Source organism: Euleptes europaea, chromosome 5 (genome assembly GCF_029931775.1).
Source record: "Euleptes europaea isolate rEulEur1 chromosome 5, rEulEur1.hap1, whole genome shotgun sequence".
Lineage (NCBI taxonomy): Eukaryota > Metazoa > Chordata > Lepidosauria > Squamata > Sphaerodactylidae > Euleptes > Euleptes europaea.
This window is the reverse complement of record NC_079316.1, coordinates 69,911,405-69,928,801: the sequence shown is the minus strand read 5'-3', so window position 1 is coordinate 69,928,801 and position 17,397 is coordinate 69,911,405. Positions and strand designations below refer to the sequence as shown.

At 40.6% G+C, this 17,397-nt stretch overlaps 1 protein-coding gene across 1 annotated transcript in view; it reads left to right on the top strand.

Annotated features, from left to right (window-relative positions):
* The window catches only part of CPXM2 (carboxypeptidase X, M14 family member 2), a 100,089-nt gene that overhangs the window by 42,527 nt on the left and 40,165 nt on the right, over positions 1-17,397 (top strand). The window contains exons 4-6 of the mRNA XM_056849430.1: positions 1,105-1,244; positions 13,401-13,485; positions 16,301-16,451. Coding sequence (XP_056705408.1) covers positions 1,105-1,244; positions 13,401-13,485; positions 16,301-16,451 — 376 coding nt within the window. The remainder of the gene's footprint in view (positions 1-1,104; positions 1,245-13,400; positions 13,486-16,300; positions 16,452-17,397) is intronic.

The following is a 17,397-nucleotide window of genomic DNA, read 5'->3' as shown; positions in this document are numbered from 1 at the left end:
TGGTTTTAAACTCATTTTAGTTTACCGTTTATCATTACTTTTTCATTTTATGCTTCTTTTCTTGTATGTTTTAGTTGTAATGGCCCTTGGCGTCATGCAATAAATGTTAGAGTCTCTATGGTACCGCAGATGCACATTGTATCCATTTATACACACAACTGAACAACATGTGTTACAGGATTCCGGGGTCTGACTCATTCTTGGTGTGATTATACAACCCCAATTTCAATGTATGCTGAAATGATCCTACAACTATCCTACAACCCACCCTGTGCCTGGCTTCGGCTGGGAATGGTGGGATATATAAATCTAATAAATGATAATAATAATAACTGTTCAGCATTTCCTATACTTAAGGACTACCATCTCCAACACATGCCTGTCTGTTAATTCAGATCACCAACAAAAGTATGCCTTTACCTTGAGAGGCTAGGTAGATAGCTATCAGAAACAGGGCCTTTTCGGTGGTGGGGCCACTTCTGTAGAACTCTTCATAGCAGCTTGGCTAACTTTAGGGCCACTTGAAAACTTTTTTTATTCATCAAAGTTTTGGGTTGATTTTTTTTCTGTTTCCCCCCCTTCTGCAGATGCCTGGCCTTGAATTGTTTGTTGCACTATTTGCTATTTGTGATTGTATGTTATTTTAAGGCTGTATGTTTTATAGTTGCTTTATTGTAAGTTATTACTCTAGTAATCGACCTCAGAAATGTATAGGCAAGAGAATGCAAAACAGAAGTTGTTTAAATAAATAAAGTGTTGAAAATGTTGTGACTGTGTATTCGCACCTTAATACAACATGGAATTCATTATATTTCTCTTATGACCTACTGAGTTAATGTAACAGCACACAAAAAAACACAATTCCCTTAGCTTGTACAATTCTGTTCTCATTTCCCCTTCTCTGTCACCTCCTTTATGTGACCTGTTCCACCTTCTTCTCAATCTTGAGAAAACTGTTTATCGCTAACCTTTGAGGTTATACAAGATACTCCAATATACATATGTTAAAAGGAGGAACTAGACTGAACTTCATGTTCTGTTTACTTATTTTCATAAAATGCATGTCAGTTCAGATTTATAAAGATGGCTGTGCCTTCTTTTCAGGCAGGTGTTAATGAGAATGATTTTTATGATGGTGCTTGGTGTGCAGGACGGAACGATCCGTACCAGTGGATTGAATTAGATGCTCGGAGGCTAACAAAGTTCACAGGTGTTATCACGCAGGGAAGAAATTCTCTCTGGCTGTAAGTATATACATTTCTTTCTAAGGAACGTTTAGATTAAAGTTGTACGCTGTTAACAGAGAGAAGAGCAGAGGGCTACAGGAAGGCAACACTGAAAATAACTAAATACGAGATGATTAAATGTTGCTTACACAATAGCGAAGAAATACAAGTCCTTTAAATCACTGACAGCTGGTGCTACAGAGGGTAGCACTAAGAGAGAGGACCTCAACCTGGCATCCCCTAGTGTGTGAAGTGCCTCAAGGGGTGATTCTCCATCCAGTGCTTTTTAATATCTGTATATTCCCACTCACCCAGCCAGAGTGGTGAATATGTGGTTTGGAGTTAAGAGCAGTGGTTTGAAGCGGTGGAGTCTGATCTGGAGAACCGGGTTTGATTCCCCTCTCCTCCACATGAGCGCCGGAGGCCAATCTGGTGAACTGGATTTGTTTCCCCACTCCTACACACGAAGCCAGCTGGGTGACCTTGGGCAAGTTACAGGTCTGTTAGAGCTCTGTCAGTCTCACCTACCTCCAGGGCCAGATTTAGGTTTGATGAGGCCCTAAGCTATTGCAGGTCATGGGGCCCTTTATATTTCCAGCTGTCCTTTGTCAACAACAAATTGTCGCTGTTTTTTGTGTTGAATATATGCTATATGGTAATTTATGGACTCCCAAAACATGCAGAATGTAGGCACCCTATATATAGAAATGAGCAAACCAGTGATATTTTAGGGAGCAGGCTAGCAGGCAGGGCCCATTACTTACATCATAGGAGCCTACACAACACAAAACACTGTTGCTACATGTAGGTTTAATTTTATTTGTTTTTTATCTTATATTTTGGAAATGTACATCCAGTTTTTTTTCCATTAAATTTTTTTGGGCCCCCCAAGAGAGTGGGGCCCTAAGCTATAGCTTTTTTTAGCTTATACGTAAATCTGGCACTGCCTACCTCACAGGGTGTCTGTTGTGGGGAGGGGAAGGGAAGGTGATTGTAAGCTGTTTTGAGTCTCCCTTAAGTGGTAGAGAAAGTCGGCATATAAAGACCAACTCTTCTTCTTCTAGTCTGGGTTGTCATCAATATGCAGAGGACACCCAGCTCTTTCTGTTGATGGCTATTTGGCCGGGTACTCTTCCAGGCTAAGTGCCTGGGGGCTGTGGTGAGGTGGCTGAAGAAGAGCTGACTGAAGCTAAATCCACCAAAAACAGAGGTCCTGTGGCTGGATCGGGGAGGTCCAGGTCAGGCAGCTCAACTCCCAACTCTTGACGGGGTACAATGGTTTCCATTCTCAATAGAGAGTTTATGTCTTGCTCTCTTGGAGGCCCAAATCAATAACATTGCCAAAATGGCTTTTTTCCATCTCCACCGGGCTCAGCAATTTCTGCCTTACCTGTCCTGCCCTGACCTAGCCACAGTGATCCATGCAATGATCACCTCCAATCTGGATTAATGTAACTCACTCTACGCAGGGCTGCCCTTTAGGCTGTTCCGGAAGTTACAGCTGGTCCAGAATGAAGCCGCACGGGTTCTCACGAAGACTCCGTGGAGAGAGCACATTCAGCCTTTGCTCTGGCAGGTGTACTGGCTCCTGCTTGCTTTTCAGATCAGGCTCAAGGTATTAGTACTTAACTTCAAAGCCTGAAACAGTCTGGGACCTTTGTATCTTTGGGACTGCCTTCTCCAACATACCCCACCCCCAGAGAGCTCTTTGTTCATCTTTTGATAATTTGCAGGTAGTTCCTGGCCCAAAGGCCATCCAGCTGTTCTCAAATATGGCCTTCTCGGCTCTGGCTCCTGCCTGGTGGAACTCTCTGTCGATAGAGTCCCAGGCCTTAAAAGTTCTGGCTCATCTTTGCTGGGCCTGCAAGATGGAGTTTTCCACTAGGCATATAGCTGAAGAAGAAGAAGAGTTGGTTTTTATATACCAGCTTTCTCTACCACTTAAGGAAGAATCAAAGCGGCTTACAATCACCTTTTCTCCCCCTCCCCTGTGAGGTAGGTGGGGCTGAGAGAGAGTGACTAGCCCAAGGTCACCCAGCTGGCTTCATGTGTAGGAGTGGGGAAACAGATCCAGTTCACCAGATTAGCCTCCACTGCTCATGTGGGGGAGTGGGGAACCAAACCAAGCTCTCCAGATCAGAGTCCACCGCTGAGGTCAACTATGATTTAAAATGGCTAAAACCGACTGTTGAACTGGACTGTGATCCATCTCTCTCTGCTTCTGTCACCAGTTCCCCCCGCTTCCACTGGCCTCACACCAGCTCTTCTCGATTATGACCTGGCTGATGTTGCTTGCTAGGCTTCCTGGCTTCTGTTATAGTTTAACATTATTTTTTTAGCTAGAGTTGCCAACCTCCAGGTGGTGGCTGGAGATCTCCTGCTATTACAACTGATCTCCAGCCGATAGAGATCAGTTCAGCTGGAGAAAAATGGCCACTTTAGCTATTGGACTCTATGGCACTGAAGTGCCTCCCCTCTCCAAACCCCGCCTTCCTCAGTCTCCACCCCCAAAATCTCCAGGTATTTCCCCACCCAGAGCTGGAAACTTTATTTTGAGCACAGGAGGTTATTCTAGGTTTTTTAAAATCCTTATGCGCCATCATTATGTTTACTTTTAGATGTAATGTTTTGAATTACGGTATTTTAACAAATCTGTATTTATGTGTGTTATATACACTGTTGTTTGCTGCCCTGAGCCCTGCTATGCAGGGGGGAGGGTGTGATATAAGTGTAAGTAAATAAATAAATCAATTTTCAGAGCTTTCTCACTAATTCCTCTTTTTCACTTATTTTGGACTGATGCATGGTTGTATCTTTGGAGCTAATGCAAACATTGAGTTGAATATAAGCAACTGCTAGAACAATATGCATGTATTTTTGCTGTGCTCTCCATCCCTCTCTAATCCCTTTTGACCTCCAGAGAGATGACACCTAGAGTTGTGAGATGGTGGACAAAAACCAGGCAGGTTGGAAAAGGGGGCTGTGCTGATGAGTGAGAATTGAGCAGAAGTACTCCCCCTTCTCTCTTCTCCACATAATTTCACAGAAGAGGGAGAAGGAGCAGTTTCCCCCTTTTCCCCCTCCTCATGGTGTTTTACCACATGGGCCCCATGGCTCCAGGCATCATCTTTACGCAGGTCAAAAGGTACTACTGAAGAGAGTAAGTTGAGTAATGGTGACATCAATCAGTGCTTTCCACTGGCAGTTGCTCGGCAATACATTATCTTGGCAGCGTGGTTGGTTGTCACTGTGATCTTGGGCTGCACAGAAGCTTAATTGTGTGGTTAGCTATTGCTGGTGCAAACCTTTGACTCTGAAAATTGGAAGATGAAAGTTGGAAGATGAAAGCTTCTTTGTTACTTCTTTGCAAGGAGTCCTTTTCCTTCGTGTTAACATGTTCCCATTGTTATCCAAATTCAAGTTTTTTTTTTAAATGTCTGAGAGAGACAATGTAGGTAAAAAAACTGTTCACATATTCTTCTGCTGCGTTGCAAGCAGTGTTTCACTGCTTGAATGGACCAAACAGCTAAAAAGTGAATTGGACACTGGCCCCAGTGCTCAGTCTTTTCCTTCCCTGGTGCTTATTCACTCTCTCATTTGCTGCCGCTGCTGTCATAAGGGGCCCTGAGATAGCCACCCAGCTGTTATCAGCTTCTGGTAGTAGAAAAGGAGTCAATAGCATATCAGAGAGTGTGCGTGTGAGTAGGGACCCAACTAACTGCATGAATTCGAATTCAGTTAGCTGGAAAGCTTTTGTGTCAGTTTAGTGGTAAACCAGGCTTGCCATACAGCTGAAGTACGCAAGCAAGTCCTCTTTGTTATATTGTGTTTGTTTTCACCCTTACTTATTTTAGGCTCTTATGTATTGTCACCTACACATTTAGTTAGGGTTGCCAACCTCCAGGTGGTGGAGGAGAAAATAGACGCCACTGTACTAGTATCAAAGGATAAGAAATTCAGTACAGGTGATTTTGTGTATGTGTGTTACAACTGTATGAATGGTTCTTTTTGTATATTTATGAAGTGCGTATTGTATTAGACACTGTAGCATATAAATATTTGTTTGCACTTATAAGTATTCTTCGCTCCTGTACTGAACCTCCAGGTGGTGGCTGGAGTTCTCCTGCTATTACAACTGATCTCCAGCCAATAGAGATCAGTTCACCTGGAGAAAAGGGCCATTTTAGCAATCGGACTCTATGGCATTGAAGTCCTTCCCCTCTCCAAACCTTGCCCTTCTCAGGCTCTGCCCCCCAAATCTCCCAGTAGTTCCCAACCCAGAGCTAGCAGCCCTACGCTTAATGTATGTTTGACCATCATTTTCCCTTCCTGTCTTTTTCTTTTCTTTTATCTTTCACATTTCTTTTCTCTCTGAATTGGATTTATTTATTTGCTTGCTGTATTTATAATCCACTTTTCTCACTGAGACTCAGGGCAGATTACATGATGTGAATTGGTGAAGTCAGTTGGATGAGACATCTAATAAGTCATGTACTAGGACTAAGATTATGGAAATCTGAAATAAGCATTGAATATTGGATGATACGGAGCACAGATACAATGCAAAAAATGGTGTTAAATCAGTAGAAAATAATGTAGTGACCACAGGATAATACATATAACAAACAGATAATATGTCCTAAATGCTGTGGTATAGTCCACAGTCCTTTCCTCTGTATACAAACCCTTCCTGAACCATTCCATTTTATATAGTTCTGTTTTATATAGTTTATGGAATGACAGAAGAGGGGGAGCCTTCCTGACATCCTCAGGCAGGCTGTTCCACAAGGAAGTTTTTCATCTTGCCCATTTGCAATGTGGCACAGAAGGCCCCGATCAGATGAGCAAAGCTGTGGTAGCAGAGCAGGGGGGAGAAGTGGCCCTGCAGACATGAGGGTCCAAGGCCATGTAGGGCTTTCGTATGTGATAGTACCTTGAATAGGACATGGTACCTGATAGGCAGCCAATAGAGTGACTGCAGAACAGATGTAATATGCATCCTAAGCCATCTCCTAATAATAGCCAAAGCTGCGACATTCTGTATCATCTGGAGTTATCGCAAGAGCAGACCCTTGCAGCGTGCATTACCATAGTCTAGCTTTAATGTTACTCCAGTATTGATCCAGATGGCCAGATCGGTTGGAGGTAGGAAGCCATCATCCGGGCTGGATCTACCTTGACCCATCCGAAGTTGGATGACCCAGGTTGTGTTGTAGTATGTTACATACATTTCTGGATCAGGCCTAGCTTCTCAGAAAACAGCAGATTCTGGTCCTCCAGAAATGCTTCCCCTAGCTGGAAGCCAAGATGCCTGCTCACTTGTGGCAGAACTCCACTTCAACCTTAGCAGAATGTAGTTACTCCACTCTCTGATAAACTGTTCATAGCTTTCTATTTGAGGGTTCATGAATAAGGTTCAGGTGGACACAGTTAGCATTTGCTAGCATGACACAGATCTTCCTGACAACCATAGTTGTTTGTTATCCTCAGAAAAGGTTAGTGCAAAGGTTGGTTGTGCTTTTGATTTGAAAAGACCCTGCATTATACCAGGAAAATGAAAACAAAGTCAAAGGAAGTGTCTTGATATTTTATTCGAACACTTTCTCAACAGCAGATGTTGCTGTTCACTGTCATGCAGAGTTGTTAAGGTCTATCGTATCAGTGCAAATTGTTATTTATCCTGACTGTGGCAAGACTACTTGAAAGGTAGAGGCTTCCTTGATATTAAATTCTCACTGAGGGAATTTTTAAAGCCATACTGAAATCCGATCAATAGCGTTTGTCCTCTGTATGCAGTAGCATTTTAATAGAGATGTCAAGGCATGAAACAGACTTCAATATGTAAGAATAAAAAATCATATAAAATTCATGTGAGAACACAAGCTATTTTTTAAAGAACTCATGGTATTTTGTATAGTAGGGTCCTATATGGGTTGAGATGAAATTAAGGAGGGAAATGATGTATGCTGCCCTGAGTCCTTTGGAGAAAGACCAGGATAAAAATGCACTAAATACAATAAAATAATAAATAAAGGATGCTTCAATTTAGTTGAAGCAAAAGAGGGCTGGGTCAGGTCTGTACCTGAATAGACTATCTCCTGTGTACACTGCTCTGACAGAAAAAAGGCAGGATATAAATGTAATTAAATAAGTACATGTACGGTAAATAAAATATTATATGTATGTATTATATGTATCTCACTAATACATGTTAATTTATTTAATTACATTTATATCCTGCCTTTCTTCCATAGTGAATGGAAGGCAGCATACATAGAATGCAAGACCATGAGCTTTTGGGGGCAAATACATTTGCTGAGCATATTAGAACATATGCTAAATTGAATGGCCTTATGGGAGAATACCAGTTATTTTGGTTTCAGTATTTTTAAATCCAGTATGTTTTGCAAAGATCATTAAGAAAATACAATCAGCTATAAAGATGACCAAGCACCAAATAGAGTTGATAGAAACAGAAGAAATTAGAATAAAAGTTAAATATGCCAAGCAGAGGTATTTTGAAAGAGCAAACAAGCCAGGTCGTTTTTTAGCCAATCAACTTCGACAACAAGAGAAGAAAAGAAAGATAATCGGTGCCAAAGCTGATGGGATAATTTACAATAAACAAGATGAAATCGAAAAAATATTTTCGGAATACTACAAGCAACTTTATTCGAAGGACGATTTGCGAGAACAAGGACTCTCAACTTATTTAGCTGATGCACAACTACCCAAACTTTCATTAGATGAACAAGAGACACTCAACCAGAAGATAACAACCCAAGAAATTGTGGATGCCATCAATAATCTAAAATCAGACAAGGCACCTGGACCAGATGGTCTAACACCTCAATACTATAAACTGCTAGAACACCAATTAACCCCGGTTTTACTCACTCTTTATAATGAAGTAATAGAACACGGTAAGATCCCTCCGTCATGGCAAGAAGCCCACATCTCACTAATCCCAAAAGAAGCTGTAGACCAATGCCTTCCCCAAGCTTATAGACCAATATCATTATTGAATATTGACTACAAAATTTTTGTTTCTATAATTACCAAAAGATTTCAAAAATACATTGGAAACTTGGTACATCCAGACCAAACAGGCTTCATCCCTAAAAGACTCATGAGGGACAATGTGAGACTGGTTCTCAGTGCAATAAAATACGCAAAGTCAAAATCATTAAAAACAGCAGTGATATTTTTAGATGCTGAAAAAGCCTTTGACAATGTTTCTTGGCACTTCATTAGTAAAACACTACAACAAATGGATTGTGGAGAAACTTTACTTAAAGTTTTTAACACGATATATTTGGTGCAAAGAGCTCGTCTCTTGATCAATGGTCAACTATCCACAGAATTGAACATCACAAAAGGTACCAGACAAGGTTGTCCTCTTTCTCCATTTTTATTCGATTTATCAATGGAGGTCTTTTCTAATTATATAAGAAATGATCCAAAAATCAAAGGTCTAACAATAGGAAACGAAGAACACAAAATCAAAAGTTATGCAGATGACGTTGTTTTAATTTGTCAAAACCCTGAGCAAACACTCTCACACGTTTACAATCATCTTACTGAATATGCAAAATACTCTGGGTATAAACTTAATAAAACAAAGATGAAAATATTGACTTTCAATCTAACAGCAGATGAAGATAAGCTCATAGAAGACATTACAGGATGTCGAATTATCAAAGAATCAGTGAAGTATTTGGGTGTCAACATATCTTCACAAAATAACACGCTCCTAAGGTCAAATTATTCGAAAATCTGGGGAGAAATAGAAAAAGATCTGAGTCGATGGTCAAAGATGAACATCTCATGGTTAGGAAGGATATCGACGATAAAGATGAACGTTCTTCCCAGATTAAATTTTTTATTTCAATTTTTGCCGATTGACATCCCCGAAAGGACATTAGACAATTGGCAAAAACAAATCAACAGATTTGTCTGGAACAGAAAAAAACCGAGAGTAAGATTTAAAGTCCTTCAAGATGAAAAGAAAAGAGGAGGGCTGGCAATGCCCAATATTAAACTATATTACCATGCAGCCAGCCTAACTTGGATAACAGAATGGATAAAACAACCAAAAAGTCGACATCTTACTTTAGAACGGGCGGACTTGGGACAGGGTTTTCACAAAGTTTTGTGGGACCCTAAATCAAAAATTCAAAAAGATAAAGTACAAGAAGATTGCGATGTCAAAATAGGGTTATTAAAAGTCTGGAAAAGATACAAAAAGAGAATAAGTCCTTCTCCACCGTCTATAATGTCACCAACTGAAGCTTATCACGATAATGTTAAAGTAAACCCAGGTGTTCATTTTACCTACAACGACATGATAGAGTCTACGGGCGAAATCAAGGATATGTTCAAACTTCAAGAAAAATTTCAAAAGCTGAACTGGTTAACTTTTTTACAACTGAGATCCAATTTGCAAAAAGACTGTTTATATCCACAACCATTTCGTGAACTAACTGAATTTGAGCAGTTAATATCCAAAAATGACTCACACATATTAGGAAAAATATATAAACTGCTCTTGAAATACGACACAGAAGAAGAACAAGTGAAAACAAACATGATAAAGTGGATGCAAAACCTCGGAGAAATGATTAATATGGATTTATGGGAGAAACTTTGCTCCTCCGAACTGAAATACACTGTTTCCCAAGAAGTAAAAGAAAATTGGTATAAGACCTTCTACAGATGGTACTTGACTCCCAATATGCTTTCTCAAATGACAACTCCAGGGAAAAAAGGCGCATGTTGGAAATCAGACGGTTCTTATTTTCATGTTTGGTGGACATGTCCAAAGCTACAACTATACTGGAAAAGAGTTCATCGTGAACTACAATTGATGTTAGATCTGAAGTTTATATATGATCCAAAATTTTATTTACTTAGTATAGTACCATCAAATTTACCTCAAAAATCGCATGACGTTTTTAAATATGCCACAACAGCTGCCAGAACAACCCTAGCAAGAACATGGAAACAAACCCACATACCCGAAATTGATGATTGGAAAGGAAAACTTTTGGAATATGCAGTAATGGCTAAAATGACTGATGAATTAAATCTTAAATCCTGCGAACCTACTGAGCAATTTCAGGAAAAGTGGGCATCTTTTTATACATATATGAAATGCAATTAATATAATTAATCTATGTTAAAATTTTACAATACTTTGTCGAATACTTTTTACCTTTAATAACTGTCTAATAAGAATAAGAACTTAGAAAATACAAGAGATATTATGAAGCAATAACTTTAAACCAATGTTACTTTGTAACTTTACTGTATTCAGAAATTATTATATAATACTGTATTGTTTTTACAATGTTAACAGCTATCCCCTTCCTTTTTTCCTTTCCTGTACCCCTTAAAGATATAAAGAAAAAAAAAAAGAAAAAAAAAGAAAATACAATCAGCTGAGGGATAAAACATTGTTTGAGAATTTAATCTCTTCGAATAACTATAAAGGAGTAAAGTGATCCTTATCATATTCATGGATTTAGGAACATATTGACATACTGAACTAACTAGGGAAAGTACCGTATATACTCATGTATAAGCCGACCCGCGTATAAGCCGAGGTGCCTAATTTTACCCCCAAAATGGGGAAAAATTAGGCACCCGTGTAGAGTCTGAGGAGAGTCTGAGGAGGGTGCAGAGTCTGAGGAGGGTGGGGTTTGAGGAAGAAAGGGACTTCAATGCCATAGAGTCCAATTGTCAAAGCGGCCATTTTCCCCAGGGGAACTGATCTCTATTGGCTGGAGATCAGTTGTAATAGCAAGAGATCTCCTGCTAGTACCTGGAGGTTGGCAACCCTAACAAAACCACCAGTATAAACTGTTACAAAGATAACAAACACATTTGATGATATGCTCATTATAAATGACCAATACAAGACCATATGCATTTCGACCTATTGGGCCTTCCTCATTGGTCATATATACAAAACATGATTATTGGGAAATACATCTTACAAGGTATTTTATATCTGAAATTAGAAAACCTTATATCTTGTGTGGCCAGATGTAAATGAATAACACAAACCATGGGTCTTGAAGCATGGTAGTTTGCTCACACAAGCATCTGGTATAAATTTATCAATGTTTCCAGATGTGTGTAACGTCAATCAGTGATGGTACACACATCCGGAAACATTGTTTGGCAAGGGAATTTTGAAGTTTGACCAGAAAGCCAAGAATGCGCTAAGGCACTGAAGTGGCAATGATTTGAAGCAATCAATCAAATATTTGGCTGCAATTGAATTATAATATTGCAGAAGTGCAGCATATATTTCTGATTGCAATTCTGACACCCTAGAGAACATGAGGATAAATCTGTGGGGTTCACACAGCAGGGCTTGATTCTTTTAGTTTTGGGCTAAAAAATAGATGAACAATGACCATCTGGTCTGTGCATGAGCAGTAGCTTTTTAACCTTGTAACTTATTTTACAGCATGCATTTAAAAGATGCAGCGCCCAGTCCTCTCCCGCCCTCCCCAGTCTCCAGCTGAGCTCTTCCCCCTCCCCCGGCCACTGGCTGTTAGCTGCCTCCCAAGTACGAAGAGCACTCTCTGCCTGCTTTAAAATCATATAATGCATAACTTATAACCACCTTCCCCCCCCTTTTCAGAAAGTAAAGGGACAATTTGTGTTAACTGTTTGGGGAGGGGCCGTGGCTCGGTGGTAGAACATCTGCTTGGCATGCAGAAGGTCCCAGGTTCGATCCCCAGCATCTCCAGTTAAAGGGACCAGGCAAGTAGGTGATGTGAAAGACCTCTGCCTGAGACCCTGGAGAACTGCTGCCAGTCTGAGTAGACAACACTGACTTTGATGGACCAAGGGTCTGATTCAGTAGGAGGCAGCTTCATGTGTTCATGTGACGAGTTTTTCCACCATTGATGCTGGAAATGATTGGCCAGTTTTGAATCAAGCTTGCACATAAATCTTGTCCATATTTAAATCGAATGCTGAACTGAATGGACTTTTGCGTGATTCAGCAAAGTAATTCTTATGAGGTTCTAATTGGTGTTCGGAAAGACCATTCTCTGCTTGATTACTTAGAGCGTTTTCACACATGCCGAATAATGCACTTCCAATCCACTTTCAATGCACTTCACAGCTGGATTTCACTGTGTGAAATGGCACGATCCACTTGCAAAAGATCCTTAAAGTGGATTGAAAGGGGATTGAAAGTGCATTATTCGGCATGTGTGAAAGCACCCTTAGTTCCATGGATTGCATAAAACCAGGCAGATCGATGTTTTAACTCAATACAGAACAGTTTCCCACTTTAACGTGTAAATCTAATTCCAGAGGGCCAAGATAGACATGACAGCATCCAAAGACCTGTGGATGCCACTGCCATTTTAAAGGGATTTAGAAATACTGCAAGGGTCTGATCCTGACTGGGCCTACAGTGCAGCAGGCTAAGGCGCTTTTGTTTCCTCCTCCTCCCATGCCCTTTCAAGGGCCTAAACATCTGCAGAGGGTGTTTACGTCTAGTGGCTGTTTTCTCCAGAGGAACCGATCTCTGTCACCTGGAGATCAATTGTAATAGTGGGAGATCTCCAGCCACCTACTGGAGGTTGGCAATCCTATGTACTGCTGAAGTGAGAACTTGCTTCCCTTAGCTAAAATATAAAGCACTGTGTATGTTTATAACAACAGGTTCTGGTTCTATGAGACAACAAAAACTATGCATAATGATGCCATATATTGGCATGCATGGTATGCAACTGGTATGGCAAGTAAGAACAAAGAAGCAAATTATTCGAGGAAAATGAGGATGGACATACTCTTCTGCACAAAGAATGGGATCTGTGCTATATGCAGAAGTGCTCTTGTGTCTCTTCCATTTATTTCAATAAATGTTATACAGGAGAATAATGTTATACCGGAGAATAAACGTTATACAGAAATGTTATACATTTCCCAAATAAATACGACCAAAGACACCTTTGCTGTGTTTTCTCTTCTCACATGCTTAATTTTTCTTGCATTGTCTGCAAATATGATTTCTGAAACCATTTTTTCTCTGTCACGTTTAGACAACAGTTTTGCAAATCAAGATTTCAGTCATTACTTGATTGTGGTCGTCAGGATGCGCTGTTTGGATAATGTTCCTGAAATCCTACTTTTGCTTCTTTCTAGGAGTGACTGGGTAACCTCTTACAAAGTAATGGTGAGCAATGACAGTCACACCTGGATCACTGTCAAAAATGGTTCCGGAGACATGGTTAGTATCACTAAGCATCATGTTTTCCCAGTCACACCATTTAGCGGGTGCTCCATATGAATAAACCGTCCCAGGAATGCTTTCGTTTCGTAGAGTTATTACTTCAAATCAAACAGAAACTTCTCTCTCGGGCATTCATGATTAGAAGATGGTTAAGTGTAATTGTGTCTGGGAGCATGTAATTAACAAAGTCTTAATGAAATTAAGATTCTGTCTGATAGCTGGTTATTGGATCCTGGTGTTCAGTGTTGCATGCATCATGAGGCACAGATCATATCGAGCAGTTAAGCAACTTGTGCAGTTACTTAATATCCCCACCCATTAATAACATGTAAGTAGAATGGCTTTAAAAATAATTATAAGAACTTTGTTTACTAGTGCTAAAAAAACATTGAGGACTGTAACTCGGTCAACAAAAATAAAATTTGCAGATGATACATTTTTTAGTGAGGGACTTTCAGGGTCTCCAAAAGCCTTTATATGTTACAGGATATGCCTGCTCAATGCAGCATGGCTTGATGACCAGTGAACAGTGAGAGTGAGAAAACACTGAGGGTAGGGCATTGAGGGTATGGCAACGAAGGTAGAGTGGCCTACCTCCAGATGGTGGCTGAAGATCTCCCACTATTACAACTGCTCGCCAAGCAGCAGAGATCAGTTCACCTGGAGAAACAGCCACTTTGGGAGGTGGACTCTATGGCATTATACCCCACGGAAGTCCCTCCCCTCCCCAAACCCCACCCTCCTCAGGCTCCACCACTAAAATCTCCAGGTATTTCCCAACCCAAAGCTGGTAACCCTAATTGAGGGTCTCTTACTGGGGGTTCGGGCACTGGTATCATGTACACTTGCAGGTAGAGAGACTAGCTGGTCTTCTCTTATGCAGATGGCTGCAAAGTGATACTGCAGCGTTCAGCCTAGGGAGGTTCAGGATACATGAGTTGCCCATTTGGCCCTATAAATCTGATCTTCAGCTTACAAACACTGCCCTTTTCCACATGCCTGCCTTATGAGGTCGATGGACACTAGAAAAATGCTTTCTCAGCTGTGGCCTCATAAGGAATTCACTGCCTCAAGAAGCCCAGTCAGCTTCCTCATTGCTGGCCTTCCAGAGATGGTTAAGTCAATTATCTTCCCGAGGGCCTTTCAGGACCAATTCACACAATAGAAAATCCTCGTGACTGCCCCAATGACTTCGAACCACATATGTGCTTGGAGTTCCATGGTTCCCAGGTGTGCAAGGTCCCAGTTCAAATTAGGACCATAGTGTATGTGGAGATGGGGCTTCAGTTTTCTTTTATTTGCTCTGTTGGAAAACTTAGCCATCATTACACGTAAGATTCCCAGTGGAGCAAATAGCAGTTCTCAGGGGGTTTTTCAGGCCAGGAAAATGACATGGTGGGGGCTTAAATGTTTCTCCATGTCTATCATGTTCCTGATCCTAACTGGGCCCTCACATGCCTAGAAAGCATAGAAACAACCACAAGGATTTTGTATTCTGTAAATCATCCTGAGAGTGGAGAACCCAGTATGTTGATTTTAATGAGGAACTATGGGCCTTGATTCTGCTCTTTTTCTGGTGTTAGTTTTTCTACTGTATCCCTGAGTTTGAGTGATATTGTTATTTATGATGTTTTATTGTTAAATTGTTTTTAATCTGTTTCTGTTTTACTGCTGTTATTCTTGATTGCAATTTTTTCTTGATCGAGGTTTTTAAAATTTAGGCTTTTGTAAAAAGAAAGCTTTGTGATTTATTTTATTCTGTATTTTTTATGTTTGCCCACTGTAATCTACTCTGAGGACCTTTGTAGAAGGTCAGAGTATGGCCCCAGGTGAGCCTGATCTCATCAGGTATCAGCAGCTAGGCAGGGTTGGCCCTGGTTAGTATTTGGATGGGTGACCACCAAGGAATACCAGGGTTGTGACATGGAGGCAGGCAATGGTAAACCACCTCTGAATGTCTCTGTCCTTGAAAATCCCTAAAGGGTCGCCATAAGTCAGCTGTGACTTGACGGCACCAAAAAGGAGGGTATAAATATAGTAAGAAAATACATGAATGAATAAGCATGTTGCTGCTTTTGACCAACCTTTTTGGCCTGGACAACTCTTTACACAGTTTCAAGCTACTCATATATTTACTGATTTCCTGCCTACCAGCAGCTTCTTTTCTGAACAACCGTAAGTACAAATGAGATTTTTGTTTCAATCATTGGTTGAGAAGATTCTATGTAATCCCAAGGCAGAAATGTAGACCTGAGAGGTAGAAGGGGAAGTGGGTCAATCCTCACTTTATTCCTCTTTACTAATTGTGCCCCGAATTAGCATTCAGCCAGTGGCGAACTGGGTCTAAAAATATTGGTTGCCAGGAGACAAAGGGGGCCCACCCACAACTATAAGTCTATCATTAATTTTTTTATAAGAAATAAATAAAATTTCCAAAAAATACATAAGTGGAAAAAAGGTACAATTAAAATTTTAGTTGCATACAGTAATAGTATTGCAACTTCTATTATATTTTCAAGATACTAAAAGGTCATTAACATTTTTAACATATTGTCCAATGTTTTAGGGGGCCCACTTCATCAGAGGCCCACAGGGCCCAGTTGCCATCGGGCAAGCTGACCCCCTGGCCAGTCCGCCACTGCATTCAGCTGTTGTGTTGTATTGACACCTAAGAATTGTTATCCTGAACTGTTATGTATTGCTAGTTTCCTTGTCCCAGGTGTTGGTTTGGGTTGTGAACCAATGTTGATGCTTGCTTTGTACCAGGTGTCACTAATGATTAACCCCCACACTCTTTTGTGCATTGAAACAGATTTTTGAAGGCAATGATGAAAAGGAGATCCCAGTCCTTAACCAACTGCCTGCACCTCTCGTTGCACGTTACATTCGGATAAACCCTCGAACATGGTATGAAGAAGGAAGCATATGCATGAGGCTGGAGATCCTAGGTTGTCCTCTGCCAGGTGAGACCATCTTTAAGACAAGGTTTGGGATAATACATGGTGTGGTTCCCTTGAGTTGTTCCAGTGGGTGCAGACACCAAAACAATATTTTTGTCTGAATGATTCATCCCAACAAAAACATACAATTCTGATATCTATGATGTAAGCACTGTGAGTGCCTCGATTCAGGTGATGTGTTGGAGATGCTTTCAGAACCTTTATTGATCCTTCTGTGTCAAGAGAAAGCTAAGAACACATCTTTATTGAATAATCTCCAAATATCATCCACACTGTCACATTCCTTTTCATTTCTCAATGGAAGCTTTTTGCTAGGCAGTTTACTGTAAAAAAGAAACAAACACACACAAAAAAGCCCCAGCAGCCCTTCAGTTAGTTGGCAGCCCCAGGACTATAAACAAATAAATAAAATAGTAGAAGGATAGCAAAATGCATAAAGTGCAGATAAAGTGCAGATACAACATGATAAGCGCTAGTGCAAGAAGGGGATAGAGAAGGGACATGTTCTCTTCAGTCTTCTTTCTAGTTTTAAGAATAATGCTGTGCAGATGGATGCAGAATGACACATAGGGATTTGCCATTGCCCGAAAGGGATAGATGTACTTTTCTTTCCAGTTCTTTCACCAATCGAATGTAAAACAGAAAATACCCAACATTTTTTTTTTTACAAAATATCTGGATACAGGCAGGGAAGGAGATGCCTTTGAGCGCCCAACTGCATTTATTTATTTATGACTATGTCAGAGTGGTTGCTGCAAGGCAGAATGACATTTTTTTTTTTCACAGCATGATCATCTTTCTTTGCACGCAGACTCCTGGTGATCCGGTGGATGGCACTGGCCAGGAAGCATGGATTCAAATCCCAGTTTAGCTGCAGGCTGGGTCGGCAGAGTGGCACAGTCTGCCGCTGTACTAAATGGCAAAAAGACCCCGCAACAACAACAGCGGC